General features: G+C 39.6%; 1 protein-coding gene across 3 annotated transcripts in view; it reads left to right on the forward strand.

Moving 5' to 3' along the window:
• The window catches only part of PZP2 (pregnancy zone protein2), a 47,214-nt gene extending 31,384 nt beyond the window's left edge, over positions 1–15,830 (forward strand). For 2 of the 3 annotated variants that reach the window (XM_085025137.1, XM_085025136.1), the window contains exons 18-36: positions 385–562; positions 951–1,179; positions 1,642–1,768; positions 1,973–2,094; positions 2,584–2,635; positions 4,581–4,664; positions 5,237–5,413; positions 5,688–5,775; positions 7,418–7,574; positions 7,958–8,032; positions 8,320–8,497; positions 9,476–9,696; positions 11,197–11,415; positions 11,648–11,778; positions 12,150–12,240; positions 12,889–12,957; positions 13,324–13,426; positions 14,247–14,288; positions 15,664–15,830. In XM_085025137.1, coding sequence (XP_084881263.1) covers positions 385–562; positions 951–1,179; positions 1,642–1,768; positions 1,973–2,094; positions 2,584–2,635; positions 4,581–4,664; positions 5,237–5,413; positions 5,688–5,775; positions 7,418–7,574; positions 7,958–8,032; positions 8,320–8,497; positions 9,476–9,696; positions 11,197–11,415; positions 11,648–11,778; positions 12,150–12,240; positions 12,889–12,957; positions 13,324–13,426; positions 14,247–14,288; positions 15,664–15,686 — 2,366 coding nt within the window. In that variant the 3' untranslated portion in view covers positions 15,687–15,830. The remainder of the gene's footprint in view (positions 1–384; positions 563–950; positions 1,180–1,641; positions 1,769–1,972; positions 2,095–2,583; positions 2,636–4,580; positions 4,665–5,236; positions 5,414–5,687; positions 5,776–7,417; positions 7,575–7,957; positions 8,033–8,319; positions 8,498–9,475; positions 9,697–11,196; positions 11,416–11,647; positions 11,779–12,149; positions 12,241–12,888; positions 12,958–13,323; positions 13,427–14,246; positions 14,289–15,663) is intronic. The other variant, XM_085025138.1, reaches the window with a different exon arrangement.
• Positions 15,831–16,783: the final 953 nt, after the last annotated feature.

Genomic DNA, 16,783 nt, shown 5'->3' on the forward strand with positions numbered 1-16,783 from the left:
AGCCATCCCTCCTGTTTCATTCTCACTGCAACTGGAGAACACGTGGTCATCTCGTCAGTGCATAAGCAGTATTTGCCATCTTAAATTACTCTTTAACTCTTCCCCTCATCAGTTGAATAATCACCTTAGGGGAGCTACATTGGTATTCATTTCTGGAGAAAAAAAAATACCTTTACTTCTAAACTGTTTGATGAAGAAATAGGATTAGCCTTCCAGAAGGATAAACAGATAAGCGAACAAAGTAACAAGCTGGCAGGTTAAATTGTCCTAATAATAAACATTCCTGAGCACATGACTTTTTTCTACTTGATAAATCAGGCAGCTCTTAGAAATCAGTGATAAAACTGAGGCTTACTTTGGGCCCTGCATGTCTTCTCTCCATAGGTTTTGGTCCAGCAGGTCCACGAGGTCCAATAGGTCCGGTAGGCTCTGCTATGCTACGTGGAGATACAGGGCCAGCTTATACAGTGGCAATGAGAGAAGATGGTCCAGCCGTGGTAGTAAAAGAGACAGTCCGGAAATATTTCCCTGAGACCTGGATCTGGAAGTTGGTGTCACTTGAGTAAGTTGTGTGTTGCCCGGAATTGAGTTCGGAAAAGGACTTGAACCCTCCTCTATGATTCTGATGGGATCATCAGTTCTCAGTTCTTTCTGTTCAGCTTCCCTCTTTTCTGGTAGATGTTTAGATTCATAGTTCATTTCTCTGACAGCTAAACAATACCATTTTTTCCTAATTTCGTCCTGAGATACCTAACATAATAGAAAGTAGGAAGCTACCCTCAAGCCTAAAAAGGAAAAAGAAACTTTCCAAGACCTCCCCAGGAGCACCAACCTTATATCAAATTTAGCATTTAACACGCTAGGTTACTAAGTTGTCTCGCTCTGGGATCAGCTGTGGTCCATGCCGCAAAAGGGATTCACTGACGAGCCTCCTCTTTTGCCTTCCCCAGTGGGTCGGGGAGCAGTGACTTGGCAGTGAAGGTCCCTGACACCATCACGGAGTGGAAAGCCAGTGCATTCTGCTTGTCTGGAAGAGCAGGGCTTGGCCTCTCCCCCACCATCTCTCTTCAAGTCTTCCAGCCCTTCTTCCTGGAACTCACTCTTCCCTACTCTGTGGTTCGAGGAGAAGCCTTCACACTCAAAGCCACCGTGTTCAACTACCTGTCCCACTGCATTCGGGTAAGGGCACGTCTCTGGACGTAAGCAAGGGTAGGTGGAAGGAGCACCTTTCATTGCCTAGATCTCCAGGGTGTCATCTCCCAGTGACTCAAGGTGCATGTGATGTAGCCTAGTTACAGAACAGAAGAGGTACTGAGAGCGGAGCTCCTTCATGGGTCCAAGATGGTTATATTCATGTATTATTGGTATATTCCTAAGACAATATTTCCACCTGATTATTTGCTCACTCTAACTAAAGGAAATGTCTCTTCCTCATGTGGGGAGTTATTCTAATTCCTGTCAGTTTTTCAACATCCTTATGGCAAACTTCCAAACAATGAAATATTTGATGGGATTTCCCTCCATCGAAAAGGTTTTCCGAGCCTCTCAGCTCGTATACATCATCCCTTTAAGCTTCTTCCCCCTATGACTGATACTTTGCCTGTGTTCTTCCTCCAACTCGCGGCTGGGGATGCGAAACAGGTCAGCGTGCAGCTGGAAGCCTCTCCTGCCTTCCAGGCCATCCCGGTAGAGAAGAGTGAAAACTCTCACTGTGTCTGTGGAAACAGGCAGAAAACAGTGTACTGGGCGGTGACCCCAAAGTCACTGGGTGAGTACTAAATGTTGTTCACAAATCCTCCTTCCTCTGTCATAATGATTTGCTTTCCTCTCTGACCCATATGCACGTTTTTTTTTCCTCCTCCTTTACCACTGATCGGTTGCAAGAAAACCGTTTAGGTGTCAGGAAACTTAAAAAGAAGAAACCATCCCATATAGAATCACTGTTTACCTCCTTAACCCTCTGATTCCCCAGGAAAGGTAAATTTCACAGCTACTGCAGAAGCCCTGAAGTCTCAGGAATTGTGTGGCAATGAGATACCCCAAGTCCCAGAACTTGGACAGAAGGACACCGTGGTCAAGCCCTTAATAGTGGAGGTACGTAGATCTACTTTCCGAGTCTCAGAGGCCTTCTTACAGAAGCAGTGTTATCCAATAGGTATGTGACAGTGACATTTCATACCCCCAAATATGAATATGTCTGCAACTCAAGGCTTCACTAACATCTTCCCTTTGACTTGATTGATTGATTGATTTATGTAATCTTTTTTATCGCTGCACCCGCGGCACATGGAGGTTCCCAGACTAAGGGTTGCATCGGAGCTGTAGCGCCAGCCTACACCACAGCCACAGCAGCACCAGACCTGAGCCGCATCTGTGACCTACACCACAGCTCATGGCACCACTGGATCCTTAACCCACAGAGCGAGGCCAAGGATGGAACCCACAACCTCATGGTTCCTAGTCGGATTCATTTACGCTTGTGCCACGACGGGAACTCCTTTTCTTCTACTTTAAAATGATTGATTTTTCTCCTATACATTCAGTATCACTTTACTTTTTGATTTTTTTTCTTTCAACGCAAAGCCTGAAGGAATAGAAAAGGAGGAAACTTTCAACACACTTGTCTGTGCATCAGGTAAGCATCAAACATAGATAAAACTCTCATATTAAGCCATTTGCCAGAGTATATAGTGGTGAAATGCCCTTTGGGGCATGTTTCTTTGGTGGGGGGAGAAAAGAAATAGGTATACCATCCCATGTGCAAATCACAGGACATTTGATAAAAAACAATCTTTCCCCTAATGAAGGCGTAGAAAGTTGAGAGACTTAACTTAAAGCTCTTGGCTAATAACGTGGACTAAAGCAGATGCCAGTAGGACAGAATTCTTTCCAATACACCTGTGTTCCCAAGCTTCTTCCTGTACAGTTTCCAAAATATTGAAATATCCATGTGCTACTAGTACTACAGGTTATTCAATTATAGTTTAAGTGTATTCTCATTATTATTTAAACATGATAGTTTAAGAAGACCTTCAGGTCATTAACATATATAGAAAATCAGTATTTTACTATCACCCTTAAAATTACCATTTAAATATTCATGCAGTCATAAACCGTTACCATTAAACTAATTCAGCTCGGCACCAACTAAAGTCATCTTGAGGTCAGTGCTGTGTACAGAACCCTTCTCTTCGCCAAATAAGTATCCCCTGAGAATCGCATCTAATCACAGAATTGTAGGAACAATTTTGTACTGCAGACCACAAAATTTACACCTCTGGTCCGCATTTATCATCTCCACTTACAGGAGGTCTATGAGGTATCTCAGAGCAGGCAGGTTCAATTGAACCTCTGCCAGTCCCCATGAACTTACTTCTCCTCCAGTTTTCTCCACCTCAGATGATGCAAATTTCATTCTTTTACTTGCTAGAGGTAAACACGTTGGAGCCATCTTTTATTATGTTATTAGGTTCTGTCTTGTATACTCCGCACCCAAGCCATTCCTAAATCTAGCCGGCTCCACCTTTACATATACCCAGAATCTTTCCACTTCTCATCTTGTCCACTCCTACCCTAGACCTTTCTTCCTTGGACCGTCTCAGTCACCTCCTCACTGGTCTCCTTGTCATCGCCCCCTTGCTTCCCTACAGGGAGAGAGATCATTTAAAGTAAATTTCAGGCCATGTCCCTCCTCTGTTCAAACTTCCAAGAATCTCCCATAAACCTCCAAGTTAAAGACTATGCCTCTAATGTCACCTCCAAAGCCTTGCTTCCCCCGTGACTTCATATCCTGTTACCCTCTCCTCCATTCACCTTCTTCATCTAATCTAATCGCAATCACACTGGCCTCTTACTCTGCTCTTGGAATACACCCAGCATGCTCTCATATCTGGAGTCTTTTCACATTTTGTTCCTTCTTCCTGGAAGTCTCTTCCCCTAGATATCTATAAATTTTACTTCCTGTTTTATTTAGTCTTCAGTCACCTCTGCTTTGTTAACCAATGAGCTTTTCAAGGAACCTTCTCCTCCACACCCTGCACTTCCTGATTTGCTTTGCCTCACTGTAAACACCTAACGCTGCTTTATTTTTTTTCTATAGAACTTATCTGTATCTATCACACTAAATATTTATTTGTATTTTATTATTCCAATTGAAATACAAACTCCAGGATGTCAGGAAATTTCTTTTGAAAACTGCTGTATCATTGCACTTAAAACAGAATCTTGCACAAAGCAGACACTTAACACATATTGATGGAGTAAATGTGATTTTTTAAACCACTAGCTATAGTAGAAATCAACATAAACAATGAAGAGAAGGAAATAAGTATAAATATAAGATATATGCTTATAAGGAAATCTGCAGAAATTTAGCACAAATATATATATGATTAATATGTACTTCACTGTGAGATGAATGGTAGGTTTAGAAGATATTTGGATTGCATCCAAAAAATTACATAATGACCAAGAGAAATAAAATGTTGGATCTTGATCATATAGACAAAAAGTAGAAGATTTCTCTCATTTTTCCCTCTCATATATATATATGTATATATATATTTGTCTTCTTTCATCAGAAACTGGAGAACCTAAATATTTTTCACTAAAACTTCCTTCAGAAGTGGTTGAAGGATCTGCCAGGGCGACATACACAGTTTTAGGTGAGTCTCCTAGCCCAAAAGAAGCAGCTGTCCATCTCCATAATTCTAGTGCATGGGGCTTCACCATCCTTGATTAAGTCCCTGAGTCTGAGCACTGGATTGAAAGAAAGAGCACTAAGCTAAGGACTGCCCTGTATATTAACCAGAAATGGGACTGAGTAGATGTTGTGCTACCTCTTAAACTTTGATATACTCTAGAAAGTAAGAAGGGTCATCTCTTTGTGCCCTCATCTTCAAGAAATTGACTAGGTCATGATGGTTCCTATTACATTTGAAAGCAGTTTGTTTTTTTAAAAACCATATTGTGGCTCAGCAGAAAGATGTATCCTGCCATTCAATTTTTTTTCTGTTGTTTTTTTTTTTGTTTGTTTGTTTGTTTTGCCATCCTTGAACCATCTACTTTACTGTTCCTACATTTTCCTTTCCTTTCTATTTCCTATTTTTTCTTCACCTCTTATGTTTTCTTGCCCTCCCTTTTATACATGATTTGACCTCTCTCAATCTGTCTTCCTATCCCAACATAAATCGGCTCCGAGTTCCTCTGATTTTTTTTAATATCTTTCATTTTCCAGGTGACATACTAAGCTCTGCAATGCAAAATCTTCAGAATCTCGTCCAGATGCCCTATGGTTGTGGAGAGCAGAATATGGTCCGTTTTGTCCCTAACATCTATGTTCTGAACTATCTGAAAGAGACACAACAGCTGACAGAGAAGATCAAGTCCAAAGCCATCAGCTACCTCGTCAGTGGTGAGAGATTACCCCAAAAAGGAAAAACATTCATTGATTCCCTACATATCTCAAATCAGCATCCCCTTGATTAAGATGTACTAATTATTGTGATATCCAACACTATACAACTATACACTATACAACCAGAAAATTCAATGGCATCATCAAACCTTGGCGATATCTTGGTAAAATAGTAGTTTCCTTGTGATTCCTCTTCAAGTTTTGAGAACAAGCCTGATTAATTCTCCAGTATCTCTGCTACTTCATAAATCTATGAAAATTTCCTTTTCAGGTTATCAAAGACAGTTGAATTATAAGCACAGTGATGGTTCATACAGCACCTTTGGGGAACGTGGTGGTGGAAGCCAGGGAAACACTTGGTAAGATAATGATGTCCATATGCTTTCTGTAGATCTGTGATATTTCAGATTTCTAATAATAGTTGTTCTCTGATACCTTGCATAGAAATGTGTTGTCCTTTAAAAACCCATGTGTGTGCCCTCACTACTGGGGAATCTCACTATTTCATCTATGAAAACTCACCTGTTCTTTTTTCTAACATGTATTTATTTATTTATTTATTTTTATTAAAGTATAATTGACCTACAGCATGCCAATTTCTTCTGTACAGCAAAGTGACCTAGTCATATATATATATATGTATATATTGACCCTTTCTTACATTATCTCTCATTACATTCTATCCCAAGAGACTGGATATAGTTCCTAGTGCTGTACAGTAGGATCTCATTCCTTATCCATTCTAAGTGGAATAGTTTGAATCTACTAACTTCAAACTCCCAGTCCATCCCATTCCCTACCCCCTTCCCCTTGCTCTCTCTGTCTGCGAGTCTGTTTCTGTTTCATAGATAGGTTCGTTTGCACCATATTTCAGATTCCATACATAAGTGATATCACATGGCATTTGTCTTTCTCCTTCTGACTTACTTAGTATGAGAATCTCTAGTTGCATCCATGTTGCTGCAAATGGCATGATTTTGTTCTTTTTAAGGCTGAGTAGTATTCCATTGTATACATGTACCACGTCTTCTTAATCCATTCATCTGCCAATGGACATTTAGGTTGTTTCCATGTCACAAACAACTCATATAACTCAACAACAAAAAAAGCAAACAACCCAGTCAAAAAATGGGGAAATGACTTAAATAAACATTTCTCCAAAGAAGACTCCAGGTGGCCAGTAGGCTCAAGAAAAGATGCTCAACATCATTAATTATTAGAGAAATGCAAATCAAAACTACAATGAAGTAACACCTCACAACGGTCAGAATGGCCATCATTAATAAATCTACAAATTACAAATGCTGGAGAGTGTGTGGAGAAAAGGGAACCCTCCTGCACTCTTGGTGGGAACATAAATTGGTACAACTGCTATGGAGAACAGTATGCAATATGGAGTTTCCTCAGAAAACTAAAAACAGAACTACCATATGATCCAGCAGTCCCACTTCTGGACATATATCCAAAGAAAACTGTAATTCCAAAAGATACATGCACCCTGTATTCATAGCAGCACGATTCACAATAGCCAAGCTCACCTGTTCTGAAGGTACAGTAGATGGCAGTAAAATAAGGATTCCCACCAAACAGAAATAGAAGGCAGAAAGCTTCTTCAAGTGAAATGATAGAGAAAAAAACTTCTATACGGGACGTTAAGGGAGGTGAGAAGGGAAAGGACAGAAAGGCTGTGAGGTAATAAAGTCATTCAACAAATGGCAGTTGGGGTGGTGGGAAGGCTTAGAGGCTCCACTAAACATTTTAGGAGAAAAAAAAAAAAAGAGTGGGGAGAGGAGAGTATCAGCTCTGGAGAAACCAAAAAAAATTGAGAGATTTTTAAAATGGATTCAGACGTTTGCTGGACAAAGAGTCCATTCAGTGTTCTAGTATCATTTCCCCAAAAATCTCCTCCATGGACCTGTGAGGTTACCTGGGAGCCATTGCATGTAGTGATCTTTGAATGTGGGATGGTCCTCACGTCTCTGCCTCCTCTCTGCTGGACAGGCTGACTGCCTTTGTGCTCAAGTCCTTCTCTCAAGCCCGGGCATACATCTTTGTGGAGGACTCGCACATCCAAGATTCCCGTAACTGGCTCTCCCAGAAGCAAAAGGAAAACGGTTGTTTCCAGCGCTCTGGATCATTGTTCAACAATGCTATTAAGGTAATGCTTTTCCTTTCCTTCGGGTCCCTGAAGACAGCTATATGTAGGAGCAATGACGTCCCCACTCATGGCTCAAGGCCAGGGGACATGACTTTGAGCAGGATAGGAGACCCTAAAGCTTCTAAAATCTAGCCATACATGTGTCATGTTTTATTGAAAGAAAACTGTGTGCCACCCAAACTCCAATACATTACTAAAAGTGAGGGGAAGGGATTTGGGACAGATTTAAGAATTTTAGGGTGAAGGAGGAAGAAAGAAAATCAGTGCTATTGCACAAGAAAAGATGCTTTCAGGTGAAAATGCCCAAGGGAAAAACTACAGTTAGCTGACTCTGGCTGCTGAATACTGGAGTGTTTGAGCATCTCTGCCTCTGATCCTTACAGGGCGGGGTAGACGATGAGGTGACACTCTCTGCCTACATCACCATTGCGCTGCTGGAGATGCCACTGCCTGTCACTGTACGTATAACACACGCCCTGCACCTCCCCCACGAATGTAAGGAATGGACTCATGGAACTATGAATCTCCGAGGAAAATGCATTGTGATTTCATGTCATTTAACCTTAGTATATTTCACAGGCGCATAAAGGACTATAGATCCTTGGGGAAGCTGCACAGGAAGTTGTTCTCTGTTCAGAAGTGTGGGGCTCCACAGACACATTGGGCATTTAAACCAGGGTTAGCCTGGGGACCGTTCATCAGATCGGTTCTGCTATCTTAAGGTCGTTCCTCATCTTATTCTTAGCACCCAGTTGTCCATAACGCTCTGCTCTGCCTGGAAAAGGCCTGGGAATCCATCTCAGAGGCCCAAGGAAATCTGGTCTATACCAAGGCATTACTGGCCTATGCCTTCACCCTAGCAGGAAACCAGGCCAAGCGAAAGGAGCTGCTTGAATCACTGGACAAAGAGGCTATAAAAACAGGTAAGAGCTGCTACTGACACATTGCCTTCCTAAAATCACCAGTGATCAAGACTTTGAGAGAGGACCTATTGAATTCACCTCTATCATGCTTATATCCATTTTGTAATTATAAGATGCTGAATTATTGTTGGCTTCACACTTAAATTCTCTAGGTTACATGGGATCATTTTATCAATTCACACATGATAGGTGCTGTTCAGCCCAGCTTCTAATAGCTCACAAGTGTGTAAGAGACACAGAAACACAGTGTGATTTGCTGGAAACTCAATTTACTTTCTTGTCAAAGATTTGCTTGATTGGTGATTACTTAGTACTGTTCCTTCATATATGTCCATTCACCAGGTGAGCTTTAATTTTAGGGATCATTCATGAATTAGATTTTGAAACTATTCTCTAAGCTTAAGATGATATCGCCTCTCTCTCTTTCAAAGGGGTGCAGCATGGTGAGCAAAACTGATTTTATTCATTCATTTCTCTGCCTTGGGATATAGGCCACTTCAGCCACTTTGTAAAAGCAGGGAAAATAATGCCTTTCCTAATTTCCTCTTATGTGGTGATTGTGGAAATCAACTGTGATAATGTATTCTTTAATGTAATAAAGTGCTATAGGGTTTTATATTGATATAGCAATAATAGGAAAAATCATTCTGTATACCATTAACATAAATATTTTTGTTGAGATATACATGAAAGTAATGAAAAGTATTGACTTAAAAAAAAAAAAAGATGATATTGGAGGTCCCACTGTGGCTCAGCAGTAACAAACCCGACTAGTATCTATGAGTTAAAGGATTGGGCGTTGCGGTGAGCTGTGGTGTAGGTCACAGACAGGCTCAGATCCCACATTGCCGTGGCTGTGGTATAGGACAGCAATTACAGCTCTGATTCGACTCCTAGGTGGGAACTTCCATATGCCAAGGATGTGTCCATAAAAAGACAATAAAAAATAATCATCTTTTTTTTAAATTTATTTCAAAGAGGACTCAATACACTGGCAACGTCCTGAGAAGTCTCAAGAAAGTGAATTCGGTTACCAACCCCGGGCTCCTTCTGTTGATGTGGAGATGACCTCTTACTTGCTCCTTGCCCGTGTTACTGCCCAGCCTGCCCCATCTTCAGAAGACCTGTCCATGGCTTCACGTATGGTGAAATGGATCACCAAGCAACAAAACCCCAACGGGGGCTTCTCTTCCACTCAGGTCTGGGAAGAGACCCTAGGAAGAAAAATTAATAACTCTGTAGACACAACCATTCAGTTATTCTAGGAGTTGAATAATCGAGTAGTGTTTCTTATTTATACTTCTTATCCATTCTTCCATCACCAGAAAATGTCCAGCCTCATTATTTTATATACGGATTATTTCTCTCTCCTCTGTCTCATATCTTCTCTCCTTAGAGGATCCTTTTTTTTTTTTTTAATTTAGGTAAGTGTTTAGGATTTTTTTTTTTTCCCACTGTACAGCAAGGGGGTCAGGTTATCCTTACATGTATACATTGCAATTACAGTTTTTCCCCCACCCTTTCTTCTGTTGCAACATGAGTATCTAGACATAGTTCTCAATGCTATTCAGCAGGATCTCCTTGTAAATCTATTCTAAGTTGTGTCTGATAAGCCCAAGCTCCTGATCCCTCCCACTCCCTCCCCCTCCCATCAGGCAGCCACAAGTCTCTTCTCCAAGTCCATGATTTTCTTTTCTGAGGAGATGTTCATTTGTGCTGGATATTAGATTCCAGTTATAAGTGATATCATATGGTATTTGCATCTGTAAGGTAAAGTAGATCAATCTTCCTAAAGCCATGTGTTCATAAGACTCCTTCTCTGAGAAAGTAAGTTTTTTTCATCCAAAGACTGAAATTATCCAACATTTTGCCCCCAAATATTTCCTCTCCCCAGTGAACACAACTACTCCTATCTCATTAGGCTTCTCCCTTCACTTCTTCTGGAATTGGCTCCCTCTTTTCCATGTCTTCGCTTACGACACCTCTCATCCTTGTACTACATGGTGACGCTCTTCTGTCTACATAAACCCTTCTTGGAGTTCCTGTCGTGGCTCAGCAGTAACAAACCCAACTAGTATCCATGAGGATGTGGATTCAGTCCCAGGACTTGCTCAGTGAGTTAAGGATCCAGGGTTGCCATGAGCTCTGCTGTAGGTCGAAGATGCAGCTCAGATCTGGCACTGCTATGGCCATGGTGTAGGCCGGCAGCTATGGCTCCAACTTGACCCCTAGGCTAGGAACTTCCATATTCCAAGGGCACGGCCCTAAAAAGACAGAGAAAAAAAAAAAAAGAGAAGAAAAAAAAAAAGAAATGAAAACCTTCTGGTTTGTCAGAGATCATCTTATTTCTCACCTTGTTTACAGTCTCGTCTTACTACTCTAGCTCCAATTTCTTCTCCCTTCCCTGAATTTTTCCAACAAATACTGTTATATAAATTTATAAACTATTGAAATATCCTCTGCTTTATGTCATATAATTGAGTATTATTTCCATGTGTACATTGTACACGACTTGAACGAGGAAGCTTCATTTCCCCCCAAAGTATAGAATGGTTCATGATTAATAACCAGGTCTGAATTGACTTGAACTATGTTTATGGCTAAACAACTCTGAGAATAAATTGTGTTGATGTGGTTTTACAGGCAGTGTGAACTGGATACCTTCCTCTTGCGTGATTTCTGCACCCGTCTGTTTTCAGGATACAGTGGTCGCTCTTCAAGCCCTCTCCAAATATGGAGCACTCACTTTCACCAAATGGGAGAAAGCAGCTACAGTCACCGTCAAGTCTTCAGAGAGCTTCTCCAAAGAATTCCAAGTCGATGAAACCAATCGCCTGTTGCTGCAGGAGGTCACATTGCCAGAGATCCCAGGGGAATACAGCACAGTGGTATCAGGGTCAGGATGTGTGTACCTCCAGGTGAGACTGCCAGGGTTTAGGGGATGGTACAGATGGGAAAACAAGTTTCAAGAATTAGATGTGAAGAGAAGGAAAGAAAGAAAGAAAGAAAGACAGACAGACAGAAAGAAAGAAAGAAAGAAAGAAAGAAAGAAAGAAAGAAAGAAAGAAATACTAAGAGGAGATATAAATAACCTAGAAGGGAGAGACTGTTTGAGTGCAAAGATAAAGGATTCTTTTCAATTTGTTCTAGACATCCCTAAGATACAACGTTCTGCCCAAGAAAGGAAGAAAAGCTCCCTTTACTCTGAAAGTTGATACTGACTCTAAGAATTGTGATGCAGTGGATGCTCACAGGAAAGTCCAGATTCACATCAACATTAGGTAAATCCTAAATCACTACCAGACCTTTTGTAAAATATGACGAATGGATTTTCTTATGCAGGGGATCGCCATTGTCCAAGGTCACACATAATAAATAAGAAATTCTTGCAGTAGTTATTAAAAAGAAAAATTTCTTTGCTCTTATTGAAAAGGCTTAACTTTGAAAATTTGATGTGAACAGACCTGAAGAATTTGAGCTTCTTAGGATGAGTTTTCCAAACCACTGTAGCAGGAGCAAAGAGAGTAGATGAAGAAGCTGAGTGGTAGTTTGGAATAAGGAACCCTAGCAATAAAAGAGGACACATTTCTGTCTTGGATGAATTCCAAAGAATTTTGTTTAATGGCCTTGTCCCTGTGCTTTGACTTTATAGCTACACTGGAGAACGACCCAGCTCCAACATGGTCATTGTTGACGTGAAGATGGTATCAGGCTTCATTCCTGTAAAATCCTCTGTGAAAAAGGTAAGCCCTAAATCCCTTGCAGATGGCAAAGTCATGGTTAGGGTTAGGGGTTAGGGTTAGGGTTAGGGTTGATGATAAATGCTGACATGTATGCTCGGCAATTTTATTTTGTTGATTTAGTTCTTCAAGAGGTTTACTCCCTCAGACTTGTTTCTTTAGTATGTGATTCTGTGGGAATCCTATTTGTGTGGTCTCAGGTATAAGTCACAAACATGGTTAATAATGTTTCAGCAGGCCTGAGACTTCTAGGTATGTGGAGAAAGAAAAAGGAAGATTATATAATATATTGTATACATATATTTCTTCCTTTTCTTATATAGTTGGAAAATAATTCCCTCTCTTGCATCCTCCCCTCTCTCTCTATATAAGTAATACATACATCATATGTAATATACTCTCTATACATATATATCATACATGTAATATATAATATAAATAGTGAGAAAAAAGATGGCTTATATATTACTATATTATATATATTTAAGTATTATGTTTTATTTTTATCATTATCACTATTATTTCTTGAAGAAATCAAAATTAGCCTTTTGGATGTTTCTGAGAAGCCACTTAGAACATAAAACTTGAGAAAGTTACCTCAGCCTGAAATTCCCTTCTCCCATACCTTTGGCTTACCCTCTTGTTCAACAGCTCCAAGAAAGGCCTCAGATTCAAAGGACTGAAGTGAATGTCAACCACGTCCTGATTTACTTTGAAGAGGTAAGATTCTCTGTCACTCTTTTAGATCTGGGAGAGCCATAGCGCTTCTAATGAACCAATCCAGGTTCCAAATTGTGTCTTTCACATACAACATAAGGGGTGGGGAAAAGAAGGTAGTTACAGAGGAAAATGATGTATGTAGCCAGTCAACAAGGCTCAATTTTCCACACTCGACTGTCTACAGAATCATCTTTTTTGCCCTTCCTTTACCTGTCATGGAGTAATTGTGCAAGCCTCAAAGCATCCTGTTATTTCTAGGTTTTAGTACAGAGGGTTGCATGAGTACAGGGCTTGATAATATCTTGAAAAGAGTAACTGGTAACTAAGTTCATCTTTGATTCCAATTTAGTTTTTCTGTCTCTCCAGCTAACCAGTGAAGTCTTGAGTTTTTCCTTCTCAGTGGAACAGGACATTCAAGTAGAGAATTTAAAACCAGCTACAGTAAAGGCCTATGACTATTATGAGACAGGTGAGTGGGATTCAGACCTGCTAAGCCTTGAAAGGAAAAAGATGACTAATCTAGGATAGGGTCATCTTAATGGAAAGAAAACTCTACAATCTTTCACTGGAAGAAAGAATGAGCTTATGGTCACAGGATAATCATATTCCTGTATACTAATCTCTCATGTGCCCCCAAACACTTCTTAGAGTCATTCTTATAAATTGATTATAATGCAATGAGGGGAATCAATTCTTTCTAAATTTCCCATATGAAGCTGCTTGTTCTGGACAGAATTATTCCAGAAGGTTAGTAATAGTAACAATAACTTAAAAAAACAAAAAACAAAAAAACACTTCTTAGTATTACTGTGCGATATGACCCAAAATTTGATCTACTTTTTACTTGTCTTGGATAATCTCACAAAATTTGAAAACTTTTGTAATCTATCAGGAAATTTTTCCATTTGTTCATAACTTTAAACTAGAGACCTACCAGCATCTTAGCATGCTGGTAATGTTCAAACTTGACTCTTTTTTAGAAAAGAAAGGGTTCAAAGAAGAAGGTATAACTCCAATAAGAAAAGCATCACAGTGGGAAGAGGACTATACAGTGTCCTAGAGAAAGACTGTTATCCATCTGTGAAATCTGCCCCTTCGCTTTGTATCCAAGTCCAATTTTCTCTCATTCCCCCAACCCATCCCAAATGAAATAAGAAATAAGTCCATTTATTGGCTCTATAACCTTGATTTATACTTTCTTTTGAAGCTTACAAAGCTCATGTACAATGAACTACTCCTGTTTCTATTACTGAATGTCTTTGCTCTGTCTCCTCATTTCTGTGTTTCAGAGGAATTCGCCATTGAAGAGTACAGTGTTCCCTGCAGTGCTGGTAAAGTATAAACAGTAAAATGCAATGCCAACATAAAGAAGATAAACATTTGTGGTCTGCATAAAGCTGCTTCTTGAGCATACTTTTACCATATATAAACTCCCTGGTGGAGAGTACCCATTGTGGCTCAGTGGTAACGAACCAAACTAGTATCCATGAGGATGCAGGTTCAATCCCTGGTCCTGCTCCATGGGCTAAGGATCTAGCACTGCTGTAAGCTTCAGCGTAGGTCACAGATACAGCCTGGATCTGGCTGTGCTATGGCTGTGGTACAGGCCAGCAGCTGTAACTCCAATTCGACCCCTAGCCTGGGAACTTCCATATGCCATGGGTGTGGCCTTAAAAAGAAGAAAAAGAAATGAAAAGAAAGGACCCCCCACCCCAGTATATCATTTATGAATTGAACTATCTCAAATATATTATAGAATTTCTCAGTAGAAAAAAAAATACAAGTAAAATATAATTACTGTTGTCTGGGGTGACCTGTTTGAAGATGAATCCAAGGATTTGCCATATATAAAAGCTAAATCATCGAACATTTGGTTTACATGTCTGTAATCACTAAGGATATATTATCACCCATGACCTTAGTTTGTACTAGTTAAGGCCAGGAAACTTTACACTATAAATTATCCTTATGACACAGCACAAGTGATGAGATCTAAAAGAGCTTCCATTAACCTATCAAAGAAAGCTGGTAGTGTTATTTGCATTAAAACCCAAGCTGCCTTCATTTCTTTCCACGTGATAATAGTGATAATTTTTCTTAGAGCTGGAGCTAGTTCTTGCCCTAATTAGTCTTAATTTGAAAAGCAGTAATCATTCCAGTCCAGATTGCATTTCCTCTTTCATATTCTGTGTAACTTATTCATATTTAAAACATAAAGCATCTTCTTCAAATGTCTAGCATTCATTGTGCCCCACTTGTGACTTATGTTGTCTCATTTTACAGGGATGGTTGAGGTATTATGAAAAGCTGTGTGTCAAATGATACCTATTTTTTTTTCAAATCATATCTAGTTACTTATCTTGAAAAAGAATCATAGAATAGGTTGATTTGCTGATTTAAAACATAGCTCATTTCTTAATTAATATAATTGTGATGACAGAGTGATAAATAAAGCAAATAAGACTGCCAAAAAAAAAAAAAAAGAACTTCCTTCAGGCTATTTGGCAGGGTTCATCTTTGACAATACAACACTTGCTGTGAGACCTTCCACTCTTTACTTTAAAACATGAAAAAAAGAACAACCTCACCATTATGAAAATAATTTAAATGTATTAAGTTCAAATATTTGTAAATAAAATATGAAAGTTTTCCTTTATTAGATCACAAAATTTCCCTAACATTTCGACCTTTTCTTCTACTGTTTAGAATCTGAACATAGAAATGCCTGAAAATGGAAACTTATGGACTCCATCAGATGAACTTTTCCAGAAATGAAGAACAAAGACTTATCAGGAGAGAAGATGGTGGGAGAAAGAGGGGATGGGAATTACATATGATTTGTATGTTGAATAAATTGATGACATTTACAATTAGATCTCTTCTTTTGTTCTTTATCAATGTTCTATTTCCCTTCTGAAATATATATATATATGTATATGTTCTCCATAATGTTTTTTAAGAGATCGCAAAGCTGTACAAAGAGATACACTCAAAAATATATAGAGAGAGAAATCAAAATGAAATGCCAGAAAAATGTTCAAGTTACCCACAGGAAGAAAGGGAAAAGAAAATATTTCCAAATATTGAAAATAACCAAAAAGTCTATCAATAGGTGAAAGGTTAAACTAGCTGTGGTACATCCATATCATGGAATACTACTTAGTAATGAAGAAGGACAAATGACTGACTCAGGCAGCAACTTGGATGGATCTTAGAAACATTACATTTAGTGAAAAGGAAGATGATTTTAAAAGGTCGTACTGGAGTTTCCGTCGTGGCTCAGTGGTTAACGAATCCGACTGGAACCATGAGGTTGAGGATTTGATCCCTGCCCTTGCTCAGTGGGTTAGGGACCCAGCGTTGCCATGAGCTGTGGTGTAGGTCACAGACATGGCTCGGATCCCGCGTTGATGTGGCTGTGGCATAGGTCAGCAGCTACAGCTCCGATTAGACCCCTAGCCTGGGAACCTCCATATGCCGCAGGTACGGCTCTAGAAAAAGGCAAACAAACAAACAAAAAAAAGTCATACTGTAGGATTCCTTTTATATAAAATTCTCAAAATGATAACATCATAGAAATAGAAAATAAATTAGCAGTTTCCAGGACTTATGGATGCTAGGACAAGGACAGAGGACTGTGACTTATAAAGGAATAGCATTGGAGAGACCTTTGCAGTGATGAAATCCTGTACATGTGGAAGCAAAAGTCCTGGCTGAAATTTTTCATTCAATTCCACTTCAGATGATTTTGTTTCCTACTGTGTGCTGAGTATCTAAATTGACTTCTCAGGTAACTTTCTAACTGTCTTATTACCTTTTATTGATT

The sequence above is a fragment of the Sus scrofa genome, chromosome 5 (genome assembly GCF_054392235.1).
Source record: "Sus scrofa isolate SSC_HxYL_T2T_F1_AM1 chromosome 5, Sscrofa_HxYL_maternal_Yorkshire_Landrace_v2.0, whole genome shotgun sequence".
Lineage (NCBI taxonomy): Eukaryota > Metazoa > Chordata > Mammalia > Artiodactyla > Suidae > Sus > Sus scrofa.